The sequence below is a fragment of the Pomacea canaliculata genome, linkage group LG8, assembly GCF_003073045.1.
Source record: "Pomacea canaliculata isolate SZHN2017 linkage group LG8, ASM307304v1, whole genome shotgun sequence".
Classification (NCBI taxonomy): Eukaryota; Metazoa; Mollusca; class Gastropoda; order Architaenioglossa; family Ampullariidae; genus Pomacea; species Pomacea canaliculata.
In genome coordinates, this window is record NC_037597.1 from 24193167 (window position 1) to 24211337 (window position 18171).

General features: G+C 36.9%; 1 protein-coding gene across 1 annotated transcript; it reads right to left on the minus strand.

The window, feature by feature from the left end:
• Positions 1–581: 581 nt before the first annotated feature.
• LOC112570464 lies at positions 582–16660 on the minus strand. Its single transcript, XM_025248890.1, has 3 exons — positions 16380–16660; positions 6852–7149; positions 582–707 (listed from the first exon to the last, which is right to left on the minus strand). The coding sequence occupies exons 1-3, from the start codon at positions 16658–16660 to the stop codon at positions 582–584; spliced, it is 705 nt and encodes a 234-aa protein (XP_025104675.1).
• Between the last annotated feature and the right edge of the window lie 1511 nt (positions 16661–18171).

Here is an 18171-nt window from a genome sequence, read left to right on the forward strand (position 1 = left end):
CTGTGTACAGTTACCCATAGTTTTATCAGTAAAGGGAGAGATTCTGATTTCTTTAATGGAGGTATTCTTTACTAGTTTTACGTTTTGCTTATTATATATATTACACAAAAGTTATTGGACATTAAACTTTGCCTTTATTGCCTGTCACAGCAGGTTCGAACTTTTTTGTTGACCACGATGTTTAGAATTGTTTCTGTCCTGGTTTTAAATTAGTTTGGCTAGAATTCAAGCTGGACATTATATGAAAGAATTTCTTATTAAAGCAAAAATCCCTTAGTAGATTTTGTCAATGTAAGGCCATAGCATATTCAAAATAAGCAAAGATAAAAGGATGTCAGTGGCATGGAAAACTGTCAGATAATTTCTAAAGGACATATTGTTCTGTCTACCTGTGTATGGTATTAATAACAACAGTTTTAGATGGTTCTGTGATATTTGAACACAAGCACATAGTCTGTAGCTCGTGACGAAACCGTGAAGACATCTTCGAGTAAATAAAAAAATTGGTAGACGCGTGCAGCATGAAAGGAAGATAAAATACATAATGTGTAACCTGAAACAAGTTGCTATAGCGACCGTCCTCACGGAACTCTGGGACAGTGAATCTCACTAGTGCCAGGATGATAGCAGGAGCTGTACACATGATGTAGATGGATGACACTGCCACCAGCATCTTCATCAATACTGCCTGAGCCGTTAGGTACGAGCTGTAATAGGATAATTATATTTAATTGTTGTTTTGTACACACAGACAGATGTATCAAAACTAACTTTCTTCGTGCAACCTGAGGGCATAATATTAGTTCAGTAATTGGCGATTTCAAATATTTTAATCCAAACATCCTTGCAACTATATTCTGAACAATAACTTCAGGATATGTAGGGTTAACAGAACTAAAGTTCGCTCCTTTTTCTTGGAGGTTTCTTTTCCCGAACACGGTGACTAAATGCGATGTGTGATGTTTATAGAAAATAGGAAAATCATCAGTTTAATTGGTCTAAGAAACCGTCCCATTTGAATAAAAATAAACAAAAAAGCTTTTCATGAGCGGGGAAGCATGTGAGATTTGTTGGGGAGTCGATAGTCTAGAAAATATCCATGTGATTGACTTTATCCATCTGACCGACTAAAGGGTGAGAAAAGGAAGAAAGTTCTCGTAGACAATGAAAAGATGTGTCAACTCCTTCTAAAACTCTAGCACAGGGTTTTAATACCACGCATCTGTATTATCTTTAGGTCAAGAGATTACTTACCTTTGTTCTAAGCATTTATAAACATGACCAAGCTCTATCAATACTTTATTATTTCAATCAATATCAAAACTGTTTCTTCTTTAAGTGTTTTTTCACTTACCTAGCTGTAGATTTTCTCCAGGCCATGGCACTGCGCAGTCTCACTACAGTGATGACTGTAGTGCCAAAAACGACGATAAAGTTTGCAAAAGAAATCAGCGATAAAACAACATTTTCGATAAAGCTAAAGACAGTGTACCTTAGATATAGTTCATTAGTAGTAAGAATAGTGATATTTTCTCCAGTGGCAACATCCTCCAAGGTGGTTATCTTGCTTTTTATGATGTAGACACCACACAAAAGCTGTATGACAATAAAGGTGACTAAGAGGATGATGGCCATGGTCTTGGTGCTGATGAGTGTGGCGGCCTTCATGGGGAACATGACACACACGCACCGCTCGACGGCGATGATCATCGTCACACAACCAGACGAGTGTCTGAAACCGTAATTAAAATTCAAACCGTGTTTTATGACAAACCATTTCCAAAAGTCTTTTGGATCTGGAAAAATTATACCAACATAGCAGTATGTGGTCATAAAAGCAAAGGATGCCATGGACATGAGGTCAGTGAAGGCGAGACAGAAGAGACAGAGGTTCATCCGGTCTCGGAGTCCCTGTCGGTAAAACACGATCATGGTCAGGAGGTTTGCTGGACCTCCAATTAAAAATATAAAATTTGTACAACCACAATTTGTTATTTTCTCGACAATTTCTGTCACCTGAGAGCTTAACATGGCATCAGAGAATGCATTGTGAGAGGGTGTAACCTCAAGGTGGTTAATTAGTGTTTCTGGAACAGTGATAACGGACGACTCATTAAATCGGTTACAACACATCTCGCCACTACTAGAGATGGTATTTTCCAAGCCTTATCTAGAGTATAAGCTAAATAACAAGCCTTCCTGCTGCGATTTCACATCTTTATTTACCCAAAAACAAAAAGCAGGCCTAAACCTTTATAAGTTTTCTTGTAATTTTTGTGTTTGTTGTTCGTGTGTGTGTGCGTGCGTGATTGTTTGTAGTTGGGGAGTTATTTTCCCAATTGCTCGTTTCAGTGTTGATAATGTAGAAGCTGGAGGAAAAATCGCAAAACGATTTTCTAGTTTGTCGTGTTTAAAAAAAAAACCAGTTCGTTAAGTAAATACAACTAACGAATAGAAACAATTATTATAAGAATGCACGTCGGTAGAAAATAAACAAAAACCTAGAAAAAGAACATTAATAACAGAGTACAGAAAATTTTGTTCACATATTTAATAGTTGAAAGTAAAGAAGAAAAGTATGTCGATATGATTTTTATGTAATGGGATTAATAATGTCTCTCTGTCTCTCAAAGAGTGAGAGAGAAAGTTAAAATCTGGAAATAAACATTAGAAATAATCTTACATTAAAATTATTAGGGCTATTTATGGTTATTAATAAAATTTTATAAAACATTTTCTTTCGGTTCTAATGATCTATTTTAAAATAATATCATATAAAATGCAGACAATTTTGTTTATGTTATTTTATCATGTGACACTTTTTACAGCCTCATTGTGCTTTGAAACCGTGGTCGTGAGTGAATAACCTGTCTTCTCAGGTAAAAAGTAATTGTGCAAGCGCGTGAACAGACAGAAAATACTGATACAAAATGTTATAATTATGCTAAAGATAATATTTACTCCTTCAAATCGACAACTGATTCGCCAGAAAGGAAAGTAGGTGTTACATGTGTTATTAGTGTGAATTGAAATTTCAAAATGAGCCTCCATGGGTGTGAGTCGAGATAAGTTGTTTCTCAAAGGAATCATGGGTTGTTCCTTCTATCGACCTAACGACTGTAGCTACTATTTATTGTTCAGGGTCTGAAGCAAATTAGTGGGGCTTGTATGTTAAAAAAAGAAATATTTTTAATACCTTTCAAAGGTTTTTGTACCTAGTCTTGATGCAGGCTTTCCTAGTTATTTTTCGGCAAAATAAATTGGGCTGAAGCTTTGGAAACATTTAAAACGAATGTTGGAACTGATAAAACAGAGACTAAAGAATTGTTTTCTTATTACTTCCTCACAGCCTTAAGGTTTGCAGGTACAGTGACCTTTGATGATCCGGGGCCATTGGGTGAGGTGAAAATTGACTTTAGAGGTTACCTTTGTTTTGTTTTCAATCTTGATTGTACACAACCTGACAACCTAGTAGAGGGCTGTCTAGATATTAATCATAATCAGTTTCAGGTGTAGTGGATGTAGGCTTCAGTTCTCGGGGATATCGTAAATGGATTTAAAGGATACACTGTTATCCATTACTAATTTCACGATTTACCATGATTCCTCCGAACCAGACTAAATGACAGAAATCGGCATTTGTAAGATTCCATCAACGCTCTCTAATTTAGGCTACTCTTTCATTTCTGATTTACAATAATAATAATTATTGTCCCTAACACACACATTTAGAGATCAGATTATTTGTTAAAAATTCTTGTCTATTTCTAATTTTAGTTGTGGGATCCTTCAATCTGAAATTTGAAAAAATTGCAGTCTTTGTCTTTCAGCAAAATTGAAAAAAAAATTGTTACTGCAGTCTCATCAGCATGCATATTTACAGACACAATAAAATAATAAAATATAGTTACTAGTGTGGCAAAAAATGAGTAGAGAAATAAAATAATCAAGAAAGTTGCATTCTGGACACACAGGGATACTTGGAGAACCGGCGTGCGACACACACACACACACAAATAAATAAAGAAGTTCAACTTTATTGTCAAATTGTGTTCATTCATACAAGTGCACTGTTAATTCACTCAGCTCACTCAGTACAGAAAAAAAAATCTTTTCCTTTTATTTACATAATGTTCCACTGGCTTTATGAATAATAAAAGCTAATAATGTTTCGCCACTCAGAGTTGTAATTAAACTGCATTCAATTGACCCTAATCACCTTTCGATGCCTCTAGTACAAAACACTTCTGAGCGACTAAAAACTCACTTTGTCGTTGCAGGTTATAATTTTAGATGGGGCGAGTACATCAGTTACCTTGTTATAAGGTCTATGTATTTCTCAACTAATATAAATACCAGTTAAGCAGAAAAACAAATCCATACACAAATATTTCGCCTTTACTTTTGTCAGAGACACACAGTGAGGACAATACACACCAACAAACAGTGGGTCCCACGCCTGTTCTTTCTCACAACAAATCACAAATATTTTATAATCAGGTCTGTTCCCGTCTTGCTTTGCCACTAATGGATTTCTGAAATCCTTGCGACTTAATGAACACACAATTCGAAAACATGTCTACTTTCTGTAGCATCAAAAAACTTTTTCTTTTAATAAACAAATCTCTGATCAAGTGTTACCATTCCAACTCGGTCTTTCTCCGACCGGTACATAGATAACCATAGTAATAATAAAGAAATAAAATGCATATGAAATACCATGTCTAGGCAAGGAATCATTCTCACTCCCAGTCTCTTTCACACAGAAAATCTTCACAGCATCTTTCTACGTCGACGAATCTTTTGAGAATGACAAAACTGACTTGTCAACGACAATTACAGGCTTTACAATAAACATTTTTTTCAGTCACACCTTTTTCTCTCAGACATGCTCACTAGCATGCATTCCTAGCATATGCCAGGGGCAACAACCCATGCCTTTTGAAAGTCAGGGGCAATAACCTATGTCGACAACTTCTTTTGGATTACATTGCTCTTATTTGGGCTCGCGGTTCTGATATCATTAATATTAAAAAGATTTCATTTAAACGCTGCTACAATGTTATGAAGGTATGACAGAAACAGTGCTTCAAATTTTCGGGTTCTTGTCATCGTAAAATAAAGAAAATGTGAAGACTATTGGTTGATAATAAATGGACCATGATTATTTACTAGAAATGTTGTTATTTAATTTCTGTAAGTAATCCCTATAACAGTTATAGATTAATATATTATTCAGTTCAACCTAAAATTTGAAAAAATTCTTTTATACAAAAAAAGTCTCACTGGCACAATTTACCTTTAAACTTTAAATAAACGACATTGGTGTCAGTTTATAATATATATATATGTCTCACAGTGTCACAATTGCTCGAAGTTCCGTAGTCACCTAGACTTCTTTACTTTAGTTAGTCACTTTAACAGAAAAACGAAATCTTTCCCTTTGTAGGCTATTCATACATTTAATAGTATTGAAAATATAGTACAGTATTTAATAAAATGATACGTTAAGTGTGAACAAATATCTTATCCAGAAAGGTACTAATTATCAAAAACTTTAATGATTAAATATTTTCAAAGATATTCCTTTTCAGAGTTTAATTTTGTAGGTACAAAATAGCGTTTATAACACAGAACAAGGTCTCTTTTCTACTGTTTACACTTGATACTTATTTTTAACAATATTATTAATTAGAGTCTAATGTCGGATAATTAGTCTTCTGTTTCACTGTACAGATATATATTCCACAAATATCTGAAAATATCACTGATGCCTACATTAGAGGACAGGTTAAAACAAGTCGGCGATGTCTTCTTGTTGTCGAGCAACAACACTTTTTCCTTTCCAAGACATCACCTCTAAGGGAAGAGACACACACTGCCACTGCCTCTTAGGGACAAGCGACCACAACTTTTATTGTCTTACTATTATTGGTTAGCAAGTTTCTCTTTTTGATGTCACTAGGGCCTAATACTCCGAGGTAATATGCACCACCTTGTCAAACACTCCTGTATAAACACTGATGCGCAGTGTTATAATGTTATACAGTTACAAAGAAAACATTACAATCTTTTATCTGTGTAAAAATAAAACAGAAACTCAAATGTTGCAAAAAATTAAAGTCTGAAAGAAATGTAATTTACGCATGTTATTTGGAAGATAGCCTCCACTCCCCTACACAAGGCGCCCCTCCACTTGACGTGTCTCGCTGGGAAGTGAAGAGCTGGACGGCAACAATTAATTATATTGTCAACTCTTTTTTCTTCCAGCTGTCTAAAAAAAATCATTTATTTAGCAGTTGCTGTTAATATTATATCAACCCACTTTATTCGTTCTTTAAAGTTCGCATAACTATTATCGGTGGAATGTTTTCAATAATGCTCTGAAAAAATCATCTGTGTATAGTTATGAACCACTTATCGGCAGAAAGAGAGGTTTTGATATCTTCTATGACATTAAGATTTTAATACTTTATTAATTTATTTTTATCTCATAATACAGAATATATTTATACAGTAGTTATGTATGGAAAAACGGTTTGAAATTCTTTGTCTCTCTTTTGCCAGCCATAGCAGCTTGGAGTTTTTCTGTTGTTTCAAACTGTTTCAACCATGGTTTTAAAGTAGTTTGCTAGGTAAAAGACAGTAATGATAATTAAACACACTGCTTGTTAGATATAACGGTTAAAATAAATTTTCTTTCAGGTTATAAAGGGAATGTGAACTTACTGTCACAGAATACTTAACTATAAAAACAGATAAAATCATAAACAATCCGAATGTAAAGCTGTAAAATTATTGTTGAAAGACTATCTTTATTCAATAGAATTAATAGTTCTTTTCTTACTAACAACGATTTTAGATGGTTTTACAGGTTTTAAACACAAACATAAAGTCTGTAGCTCGAGACGAAACCGTGAAGACATATTCGAATAAATAAAGAAGCTGATGGACAAATGAAGCATCAAAGGAAGAGTAAAGATATAATGCGTAATCAGAAACAAGTTGCTATAGCGACCGTCCTCACGGAACTCGGGGATAGTGAATCTCATGAGGGCCAAGATGATTGTTGGAGCTGTGCACAGGATGTAGATCGATGACACAGCCACCAGCATCTTTATCACCACCGCCTGAGTCATTAGGTACGAGCTGTAATATAATCAAGGAAAAAATATTTGAATACTGTTCTAATATATTGTACTTTCTGACTGAGACACAGTAGCAAATGTATCAAACTAAAGTTTTCAATGCAACTGGATAGCTCGGACATTGGCGATATGAATATTTTTAGTCAAAACTAAAACTTAAAAAGCTTCAGATTAATTTGTCCAAAACATGTTTAAACATGCATTAGCAATAATAATACTGGATCCTTTAACCATCTCTATGTGTTCTTCTTGGAGTACGGTATCTACTTACCTAGCTGCAGACTTTCTCCAGGCCATGGCACTGCGCAGTCTGACTACAGTGATCACTGTGGATAAAAATACGACGATAAAATTGAGAAAAGAAATCAAAGACAGAACGACATTTTCGATAATGCTAAAGATGGTGTACCTTAGGTATAGTTCATTAGTACAGGTAGTCCTCGACTTACGACGGGGATCCGTTCTTAACGCTGTGTCGTAAACCGAATTTCGACGTAAGTCGGATCATATGTTCATACAATACTATACCATAATAACAGTACAGTACTACAAACACTTAGCCTATCCAAACACCTATCCTAACACAGTACCCTACATCATTATCAATAAACATAAGTACAATAAAATATTGTAGTACAGTACGTTTAATAATGAAATACTGTACTGTAAGTGCAGTAACAGTAATAAACAGTGTTAGGTGAGGCAGACGTTTCCAAAACAAGCCTGTCTCATCCACGTTGAACACTTGTTGAGCACAGTAACCACCCTCCTCAATTATCTTAGCCAATGCATTAGGAAACTCAGTTGCTGCTTTCTCATCAGCATTAGCAGCTTCACCTTGCACTTTAATGTTATGGAAATTGGCACGATCCTTAAACCTCATAAACCAACCCCTACTCGCCACAAATTCTTCACTTTCACTTCCTTCCCACTTTTCTCTTTTCATCGCCTCAAACAGTCGCCTAGCCTTCTCCTGAATAACCATAAAACTCACAGGGATACGGCGTTGACTTTGGTCTTCCAACCAAAGCGCCAATAATCTGTCCATCTCAATAATAAGTCCACTACGTTGCTTTGTTATCACTGTCGCTGTAAGTGGGAATGAGTGTCGTAACCACGAAAACGACGTAACTCGAGACCGTCGTAACCCGAGGACTACCTGTACTAAGAATGAATATTTCCTCTCCAGTTGCAGCATCTTCCAGGACGGTTATTTTGTTTTTGATGATGTAAACAGAACACAAAAGCTGTATGACAATAAATGTGACTAAGAGGATGATGGCCATCGTCTTGGTGCTGATGAGTGTGGCGGCCTTCATGGGGAACATGACACACACGCACCGCTCCACGGCGATGATCATCGTCACACACCCAGACGAGTGTCTAAAACCGTAATTAAAATTTAGTCCGTGTTTCACCAAAAACCATTTCCAATAATCTTTTTGATCTGGAAAAATTATACTGATATAGCAGTATGTGCCCATAAAACCATAGGATGCCATGGATATGAGGTCCGTAAAGGCGAGACAGAAGAGACAGAGGTTCATCCGATCTCGGAGTCCTTGTCGGTAAAACACGATCATGGTCAGGAGGTTTGCTGGAGCTCCAATCAAAAATATAGAATTTGCACAACCACAATTTGTTATTTTCTCAACTATTTCCCTCATTTCGTAGCTCAGTACGTCCTTAGAGAATACATAATCAGAGGATGTAACCTCAAAGTTATTCAGAGTTTCTAACAAAGTCACGGCTGATGTTTGATTACAGTAATCAAAAGACACCTTACTAATATTTATTACCATTGTGGTTTTTTTTTCTTCTAGCAAAGTTTAAAAGCAAACTGTTTTCTTCAAATGTTTTTTTCCAAACAAAACTTTATTTAAAGTAAGAAGAATATAAACAATTCTGTTAAAATCTCATACTGTTCTTCTTTTCTCCAAAGAAAACGCAGGTCTAGTCTAATCTTTTATAAGTATATCGTCTGTTCTTTCTGTTTGGGGTGGCTATTTCTCTGGTTTTTTGGTTGTGTTGTTGCATAATTATAGGAAACGCAGAAGCTAGAAAAAATCAAGACAACTGTGTAATTTCTTAGTGGATTTTTTAAACTTCGTTAGTAAATATAACTCACAAATGGAAAAAATAATTATAATAACAATGACTGTAAATATACAAGAACTGACAGAAATGTAAAAAATAAACGATTATATTTAGTGACGAATATTTAGTTTACTTAGTCTGTGTGTGTGTGTGGGTGAGCACACGGAGTGTGTGTAAATCTGGAAACAATTATTGGAGATTTTAATAAGATAAAAAGCTATGGGTATTTCTTCCTTACGGTTATTATTCAATATTTCTGTAACCGTTTCTTTTGTTTTGGATCCCTTATTAGAAATTTAATAATATAGAGATCAGTACAAAATTACTTAATTTTACCATGTGAAACTTTTTGCATTAATATTGAAGTAGTAGTCAAGGCGAATAATTTGTCTCGTTAATGTCAGTACGGCATGTGAACGAGATAAATATGAGGGGCAAGTGAATAAACAGACAGACGAAACAAAAGCTAAAAAAAAAAAAAAAAAAAAAATTAATGTAAGCTAATGAGAGACAAAATACAACATGTCACCGATATGCTTTGGAAAATGTTTATTTCTTGTAATCGACTCTGACTCATTAGAAAGACAAAGCAGACGGCAAAGGCATCGGTAGGTATGAGCATTGATGTGAGCGAGACTGTCATTAGTGGAATGTTGTCAACGTGAAATGAAAAAAGTTTTGTGTTTCTCATAGGAAGCCAGGCGACTTTGCCTACTGTCGATGGTACCTACTATTTTCTGTTTGCCGTCTAAAATAAATGTTTAAGTTGTCTCATATGATAACTAGGAATAGGACTATAGTCCTGGTTCCAAACTTCTACTTCGTCCACGAGTCGAGCGGACGCGCTGGTAAACAGACTGACATAAGGTGGAATGGGTAACTGTGGGGATGAGTTAGCGGTTGAGATTACGTTACGGCGACGACACAGTAGTCGGCCTTTGGACCATCGGTTGAACAAAAGGTCAAGAAGTCTCATCACCGTTTATCTCCCCTGTGAACCGCGGGCAGCTTACAACTTGGCGGACATGGCGCAGGGTGAATGCGGGACGGTAGGTGTCGCTACAGGAGATCTCTCAGAGAAGGGGAGAGCAGCGGTCAGAATACTTCCGTTGATTGTAAGGCCGCAGTATACCTAGAACAGGAATACAGCGCTGGTTGTTATTGCCACCCACTGGACACAGGTAGTAAGTAGGAAGCCAGACGGGATGGCGCCGCAGTCGCAGACCACGTTACTAGTGAGGAGGGGGGAGAAGGGGCTGTAGGTGTAGAAGGCCGCTACAATCGACGGAGGGAAACCAACGGATTCTGTGACGTCAGGGCATTCCAAGTGGCAAGAGATTTAGTGTGAAGAAATAAGTGGCGAGTGTGTTACAAGACTGTAGTGTGCTGTGTGTAGTAGTTAAGGTAATTAGTGGCTCACAATATTTGGACTAGGGATAGAGAAGTAACAGGGCACCAAAAGATCGGGCATATTTGGAACTGTATAATTTTCTAAAGTGATTTGTAAAACTCTCGATTATTGATAATTTATTCATCACTATAAATTGCCTTGTGTTGGTTATTGAGGATGTGCGCTGGAGGCTCAATAGTCAAGTAAAGTGTAATTAGCAGTTTAGTGTAAGTGTGCGCGTACGGTAAATGTCGGAGTGAGTTGGTAGAGGGGTCGAGAGTGTGATCAGCCCGAGGCAGCGGCAATCTCAACCTCTGACCATCTTCCTATGCTTATTTCCAGGGTTACCTTGTCTTGATGTTGGCTTTCGTAGTTATTTGTCGGCAAAAGAAAATATGCTGTAATTTTTGAAACATGTTGAAACTGATAAAATAGAGACTAAATATTTGTTTTCTTATTACTTCCTCACAGCCTTAAGGTTTGCAGGTACAGTCACCTTTGAGGACGCGTGACCATTGAGTTTGCTTAAAACTGACATTAGCGGTTACCTTTATTTTGTTTTCAATCTTGATTGTATAGAACCTGACAGCCTAGTAGAGGGCTGCCTACGCAATAATTATAATCAGTTTCAGGTGTTGTGGATGTAGGCTTCAGTTCTCCGGAGATACCGTAAATGGATTTTAAAGGACACACTGCTAACCATTTTTTTTACGATCTACCATGGTTCCCATTCAAACAATCTTAAACCTATATAAATTTCTTTTGCTTCCTCTCTCTCTCTCTCTCACTGTGCTATATGTTAAGAGAAAGAGGATGTTTATGCATACTCATTTGTTTTATTACTTAAGACGTGTGAGGGTAAAACATAAACCTTTAAAAAAACATTAAAAATTGACTTTCTACATGAAACTTATATTACTATCCACAAACATGTCCTTAAAAAACATCAAGTGACATTTTGTATCTTGTTTTAATTCGTCGAAACGTAAAGTCGAATTAAGAAAAAAGTTATTATAGTAAAGTTTAAATGATAGACTAGTAATTTCAGACTAAACAGTGAAGGTAACATTTTGGAAGTGTTAGTGTTTGAAGTTGTGTATCTTATGTTCGTTTTGTGCTCAATGTATTAGTGTAACAATAAACTGGTTGCTATCCTTTATTGCATTTCTGTATTTGGTGTGCCAATTGCTAACTACTAGAATGTCTTTCTTTGGTGCTGCCTGCATGCTCTCCCTTTCACTAAAACTTGACGAAAACGTATTGATGCCATCTGTACTGTTGACCACCTTCTGTGTATGGTGATGTTGTTTGTGCATCGACATTCACAAAAATATTAAGAAGCTCAACTTTCATGCAAAATCGCTCATGCAAGTGTACTGATTATTCACTTACTTTTCACTTTATTTAATAAAAAGCACTGAATGTTACACTGGCTTCATGGATTGGAAGCTAATAATGCTTCGTTACTCAGATACGTTTTCCCACACAGAATAGCAAAAGATCATACTTCTAGCGAAGTCCGTGTTCGACATGACAGTCTTACCTTCACGCACAATCACACATACATCTACCCTTGAATTCTCTGCCTTGTTGTACCGCCACTACTATCCACTCGATAATCTACGATAGTCGGTGCTGGCTAAGACACTGTAGAGTGTAGACTGATGAGGGTGAAGCTACGACTCATGTAACCCTTGACCGCTGGTGCTGTCTATATAGATACTTCACACTCACGAGAGTGACATATTACAACTTTTTAATCCTTTCTGTTCCCATCTTCCTTTGCCCCCAAGTAATTCCTGAAATCCTTGCGACTTGATAAATACACAATTCGAACACATGTCTACTCTTTGTTACAACAAAACAAATTTCTTTTAATAACCAAATCTCCGACCAAATGTTAAGGTGCAGCGTCATTATTACTCCGACCCTTAAAAAAAATTTCCAAAAATCTGTTTGATTTGGAAAAATTATACCGATATGGCAGTATGCAGCCATAAAAGTATAGGATACAATAAATATGAGGTCAGTGAAGGTGAGGCAGAAGAGACAGAGCTTCTTGCGATCTCGGAGTCCCTGGAGGTAAACATGATCATGATCAGGAGATTCACTAGACCTACAGTTAAAAATGTACATTTTTACAACCACAATTTGTTATTTTCTCAACAATTTCTGTCGCCTGATAGCTCAGTGTGTCAAATAAATCAGTTTTTAATACATTTGAAATGATTTTGTAACTAATTTTGACTTTAGTAGTTATTTGAGCCAATAGAAACACTACCTACTCTGTGGCAACTCGTTATTTTTATGTCACCCGTCTGTCACTAATATTAAAGTTCCTGCTATCTAATATATTGGTTATTGTAATGAACTTGTTTGATACTCTAGAACAGGGGTGGGCAATTAATTTTTTAAAGGGGCCGCATGAGGAATTGGGATGGTTTTAGAGGGCCGGACTAATATAGTTAACTCAGTTTTACCCAATACTGTATATATACTGGCGGGCGGGCCAGCAGACGGGCCGATCAGAGACAAGAGGCTGAATATTTTTTATTAAATCATAATTATAGTTTAATCATCATTATTTTTTTTATTAAAATATTCACTTTATAATTAATTACTCGCGTCATCAAAATTAAACTTCGTTCTTCAGTTCATTGAATGAAAGATTAGGTACTCTTTGACCATCTGGACTAACTAAGGTTTATAACAACAGTTCATTAGACAGACTAAAAGCTTTAAAGCAGCGGTTCTCAAACGGTGGGGCGCTTACAAGGGGGGAGGGGGCGAAGGTGGTCAGTTTTTAAAAGTTTCTTATGCCGGTATTAGTGAAATTAGCTTCCATTGTGTAACCGAGTGGTGAGGGGGCTGTTGGTGTTAGAGCAGCTTTGGAAACTCGGCATGTGGAATTAGCTTGCAAACCTCTCGAATTTTTTGAACGAAAATTGCAAGAATACTAAAAAGACAAAAAAAAAAAAAAAAAAAAAAAAAAATTAACAAAAACAAAACAAAACATTTGTCTCACATACATCAATTCCTAAGAAAGCTTTGATGGCTTCGTATCAAGTTTCCTATCGCATTGCTCAAACAAAAAAAGCACATCCGATCGGAGAGTCATTAATACTGCCTGCAGCAATGGACATTGTAGGAACCATGATAGGAGAAGATGCTGCTACGCAACTGCAAAGCCATTCCTTTGTCAAATGATACGGTGTTCGGCCGGAGAATACTGAGATAATCTGAAGACGTGTCTGATCAGTTGATCAGTCGTATAAAAAGCCAAAATTTTGCTTTGCATTAGATGAAGCTACTGACACTGCCAGGTGACTCACATTTCATTGCTTACATTCCTTTCGTGTGGGAAAAATAATCTTCTTGCAGACTTTTTTATTTTGCTTAAGAAAATTGAAACGCAGAGCAACAGCAGCCAAGATGTTTTTGGATTGTCGTGATTCCTGAAGGACAAGGCATCTCCTGGAGTTCCTGCGTCGGCTTTGTGCACAGATGCGCTCCTGCAATGGCTGGAAAGAAAAAGGGTTGCCAATCGCTTATTAAAAAGGTTGCTCAGACGTAGTTGAACTCACTGCATGATCCACCGTGAAGTTCTAGTTTCCAAGATTTGAGTGTTGAGTTGAACACAGTGCTAACAGATGTCATCAAAATGGTGAAATTTGTGAAGAACAGTTCTGCCAGGTCTCGCCTGTTTTCTCTGATATGTCAAGACATGGGAGCCGACTATGACGCCTTGCTCTAGTACTGCGAATCAAGGTGGTTGTCGCGGTGAAAAGCTCTCGCGATAGTCTTTGAATTGCGGGAAGAATTGTGGGTGTTTCTGAAGGAGAACTCTTTCAACAAGGCTGACCTGCTTCAGAACGACCGATGGCTGCTGCTAATGGCATATTTATCGGACATATTTGGGATATTTTTGAACATTGTGATACTTCTATGCAAGGGGAAGACACCACCTATATTACAAAACAAATGACAAGATGAATGCTTTCGTCAAAAAAATTTCGTTGTGGACGCAAAAGATACGCCAAGAAATATTTTTGATATGTCTGTGCTTGTGTAAGTGCAAGGTGACAACTTGAATCTTGATCAGGTGAAGAATGTAATTATTGCCATCTAAACGGACTGCAAGAAAGGTTTCAGCATTACTTCGCTGAATTGATGTGACTAAATACGGATTGGATTCGTAATCCATTTCTGCTGATCCTAGCACAAGCGGGTTGTCCACGGAAGAGAGAGAGCCGCTCATCGACCTTTCAATAGTGACCAGATCCCTGAAAATGGTCTTCCAAGACCAACACAGTGCCAACGGATTCTGGATTAGCGACAACGGTGAATATCCTGTCCTTTCTGACAAAGCATGTAAGATTTCCTGCCGTTTTTGGTTTCAATTCGTATATTGTAGTGAGCAAGGATTTTCAGCATTGGCAGCACCGAAATTTAAATACAGAAATCGTGTGGACGCAGAGGCTGAGTGCGAATAGCAGTGGGTACGAACATCGCACACAGGTTCGCTTCTCTATGCAACAGCAAGCAGGCTCAACCTTCTCATTAATCAAAAAGAGTGTCCAATAAAATTAATCAAATAATATTGATAAGCACCGTAGAATTTGCTTTCGTAAAATTTCATAAACAGTTATACTTCTTACTGATACGAACTTTATTCTTCCGTTGTTGAATTGCATTCATTTCCTCGACGCGGCGTTCGAGGTTACCTAAGGCTCCCCCCTCCTCCACCGACCTAGCTGGCAAAGGGGGGCGAGTGGACGTACCTTTGTTGGTCAGGGGGGCGTCAGAAGTAAAGGGCTGAGAACCGCTGTTCTAAATCACATGTCAAATCAACATAATAAAACATAAAATCCTAAGCAACTCACAAGTAAAAGTGTACAAATATTGTCAAAAGAGTGTGTTTACTTAAAAGACTTATTGTTTTTTATTTAACAGAACAGTTTTTTAGATCGTTTTACATGATTAAACACAAAAACAGAGTCTGTAGCTCGAGACGAAACCGTGAAGACATCTTGGAAAAAATTAAGAAGTTGATGGAAAAATGAAGCATCAAAGGAAGAGAAAAAATATAATGTACGACCTCAAACAAAAAACTATAAGGACCATCCACTCGGATATCTGGGACAGTAAATGTCACGAGAGCCAAGATGATTGTTGGAGCTGTACACAAGATGTAAGTGGATGTCACTGCCACCAGCATCCTTATCCACATAACAGCCTGAGCCATCAGGTACGAGCGTGTAATAATAAGCAAGGAAAAATAGATATTTGAATGTTGTTCTGATATATTTTAGTGTCCAGCTGAGACACAGAAACATATGTAGAACAAATTCTCAATGTAACATGACAGCTCGGTAATCGGCGATTTAAATTATTCTAGACATATCTGAAACTCCTTCATCTGGCGGAGAATCTTGTGGGGAGGGAGGTATGTGTGTCGGTTGAAAACCGTGTGACGATGATAATATTACTTAACTAATCAGCTATAGAGTGGTTACCTGACACAGAAGAAATTTGTACTGCTAAAGCAGTAAGATATTTGGCACTGGCTTCTAAACACTGGCCCAAATGTCACACAAGGGCCATAACACCATAGTCACGTAAAGCCATCAAGTCATGGTATTACTTCCCTTTGTCTCAGAAACTACTAAACAAGCATTAGTAATATTTAATCACGGCAATCTCTTTACAAACTGTTTTCTTCTAGAAGTATTATATACACTTACCTAGCTGTAGACTTTCTCCAGGCCATGGCACTGCGCAGTCTGACAACAGTTATGACTGTTGCTAAAAATACGACGATAAAGTTTAGTAAAGAAATCAAAGAGAGAACGACATTTTCGATAATATTAAAGAAAGGGTACCTTATGTATAATTCATTAAGACTAAGTATGAATATTTTGTCTCCAATGCCAACTTCCTCCACAGTGGTTATTTTATATTTAATGATATAGACACAACACAAAAGCTGCATGACAGTAAAGGTGACTAAGAGGATGATGGCCATGGTCTTGGTGCTGATGAGTGTGGCGGCCTTCATGGGGAACATGACACACACGCACCGCTCGACGGCGATGATCATCGTCAGACAGCTGGACGAGTGTCTAAAACCGGTATTGAAATTCAGACCGTGTTTAATGAAAAACCATTTCCAAAAATCTTTTTGATCTGGAAAAATTATACCAACATAGCAGTATGTAGACATAAAAGCATAGGATGCCATGGACATGAGGTCGACAAAGGCGAGACAGAAGAGACAGAGGTTCATCCGATCTCGCAGTCCCTGTCGGTAAAACACGATCATGGTCAGGAGGTTTGCGGGACCTCCAATTAAAAATAAAAAGTTTGTACAACCACAGTTTGTTATTTTCTCAACAAGTTCTCTCAGTTGGTAGCTCGACAGGTCCTTAGACAATACAAAATCGGAGGGAATGACTGTGAGATTATTCACAGTCACATTTGATGTTTCATTAAGCCTATTATTACAACACATCTTGACACTACTAAAGACGATGGTGTTATTTTTCGTCTAGAAACATGTAGTAGCAAAATGTTTTCCGAATATGTTAACCTTATCTGAAATGTATATCTACATAAACAATTCTGCTACAATCTTGCAGAGTTAGTTACTCTGAAGGAGACTCGGCTCTAAGCTTTTATAAGTTTTCATTTTCTCATTTTGCGTTTCTGTCTGCGTGCGTCTGTGTGTTTGAGGTGGATATTTTTTTTTTAGTTGTGTTGTTGCATAGTTGCTAAAAACGCAGAAGCTGTAAAAATTCAAGACAGTTGTGTACTTTCATCGTTGATTTTTTAAACTTTCGTTAGCAAATATAGATCACAAATAAAAAAAATGTAAAAAATGTAAAACCAAAACCCGATTATATTTGATGACGACTATTTAGTTCACTTTCTCTGTCTCTGTGTGTGTGTGTGTGTGTGGGTGTGAGCGCGTGGAGTGTGTGTAAATCTGGAAATAAATATTGCAGATTTTCATAAGAGAAAAAGTTATGAGTTTCTCTCCCTTACGGTTATAATTAAATATTTCTGCAACCGATTTTTTTGTGTTGGATCCCTAACTAGAAATTTAATAATATAGAGATCAGGAAAATATTACTTAATTTTACCAAGTGAAACTTTTTGCATTAATATTATGTTTTGAAGTAGTAGTCAATGCGAATATTCTGTCTCCTTAATGTCAGTACTGCATGTGAACGAGATAAATTCGGGGAGCAAGTGAATAAACACAGACGAAACGAAAACTAAAAAAAAAAAAAAAAAAAAAAAAATTAATGTAAGCTAATGAGAGACAAAATACGACATGTCACCGATATGCTTTGGAAAATGTTTATTTCTTGTAATCGACTGACTCATTAGAAAGACAAAGCAGACGGCAAAGGCATCGGTAGGTATGAGCATTGATGTGAGCGAGACTGTCATTAGTGGAATGTTGTCAACGTGAAATGAAAAAAGTTTTGTGTTTCTCATACAAAGGAATGCGACTTTGCGTGCTGTCGATGG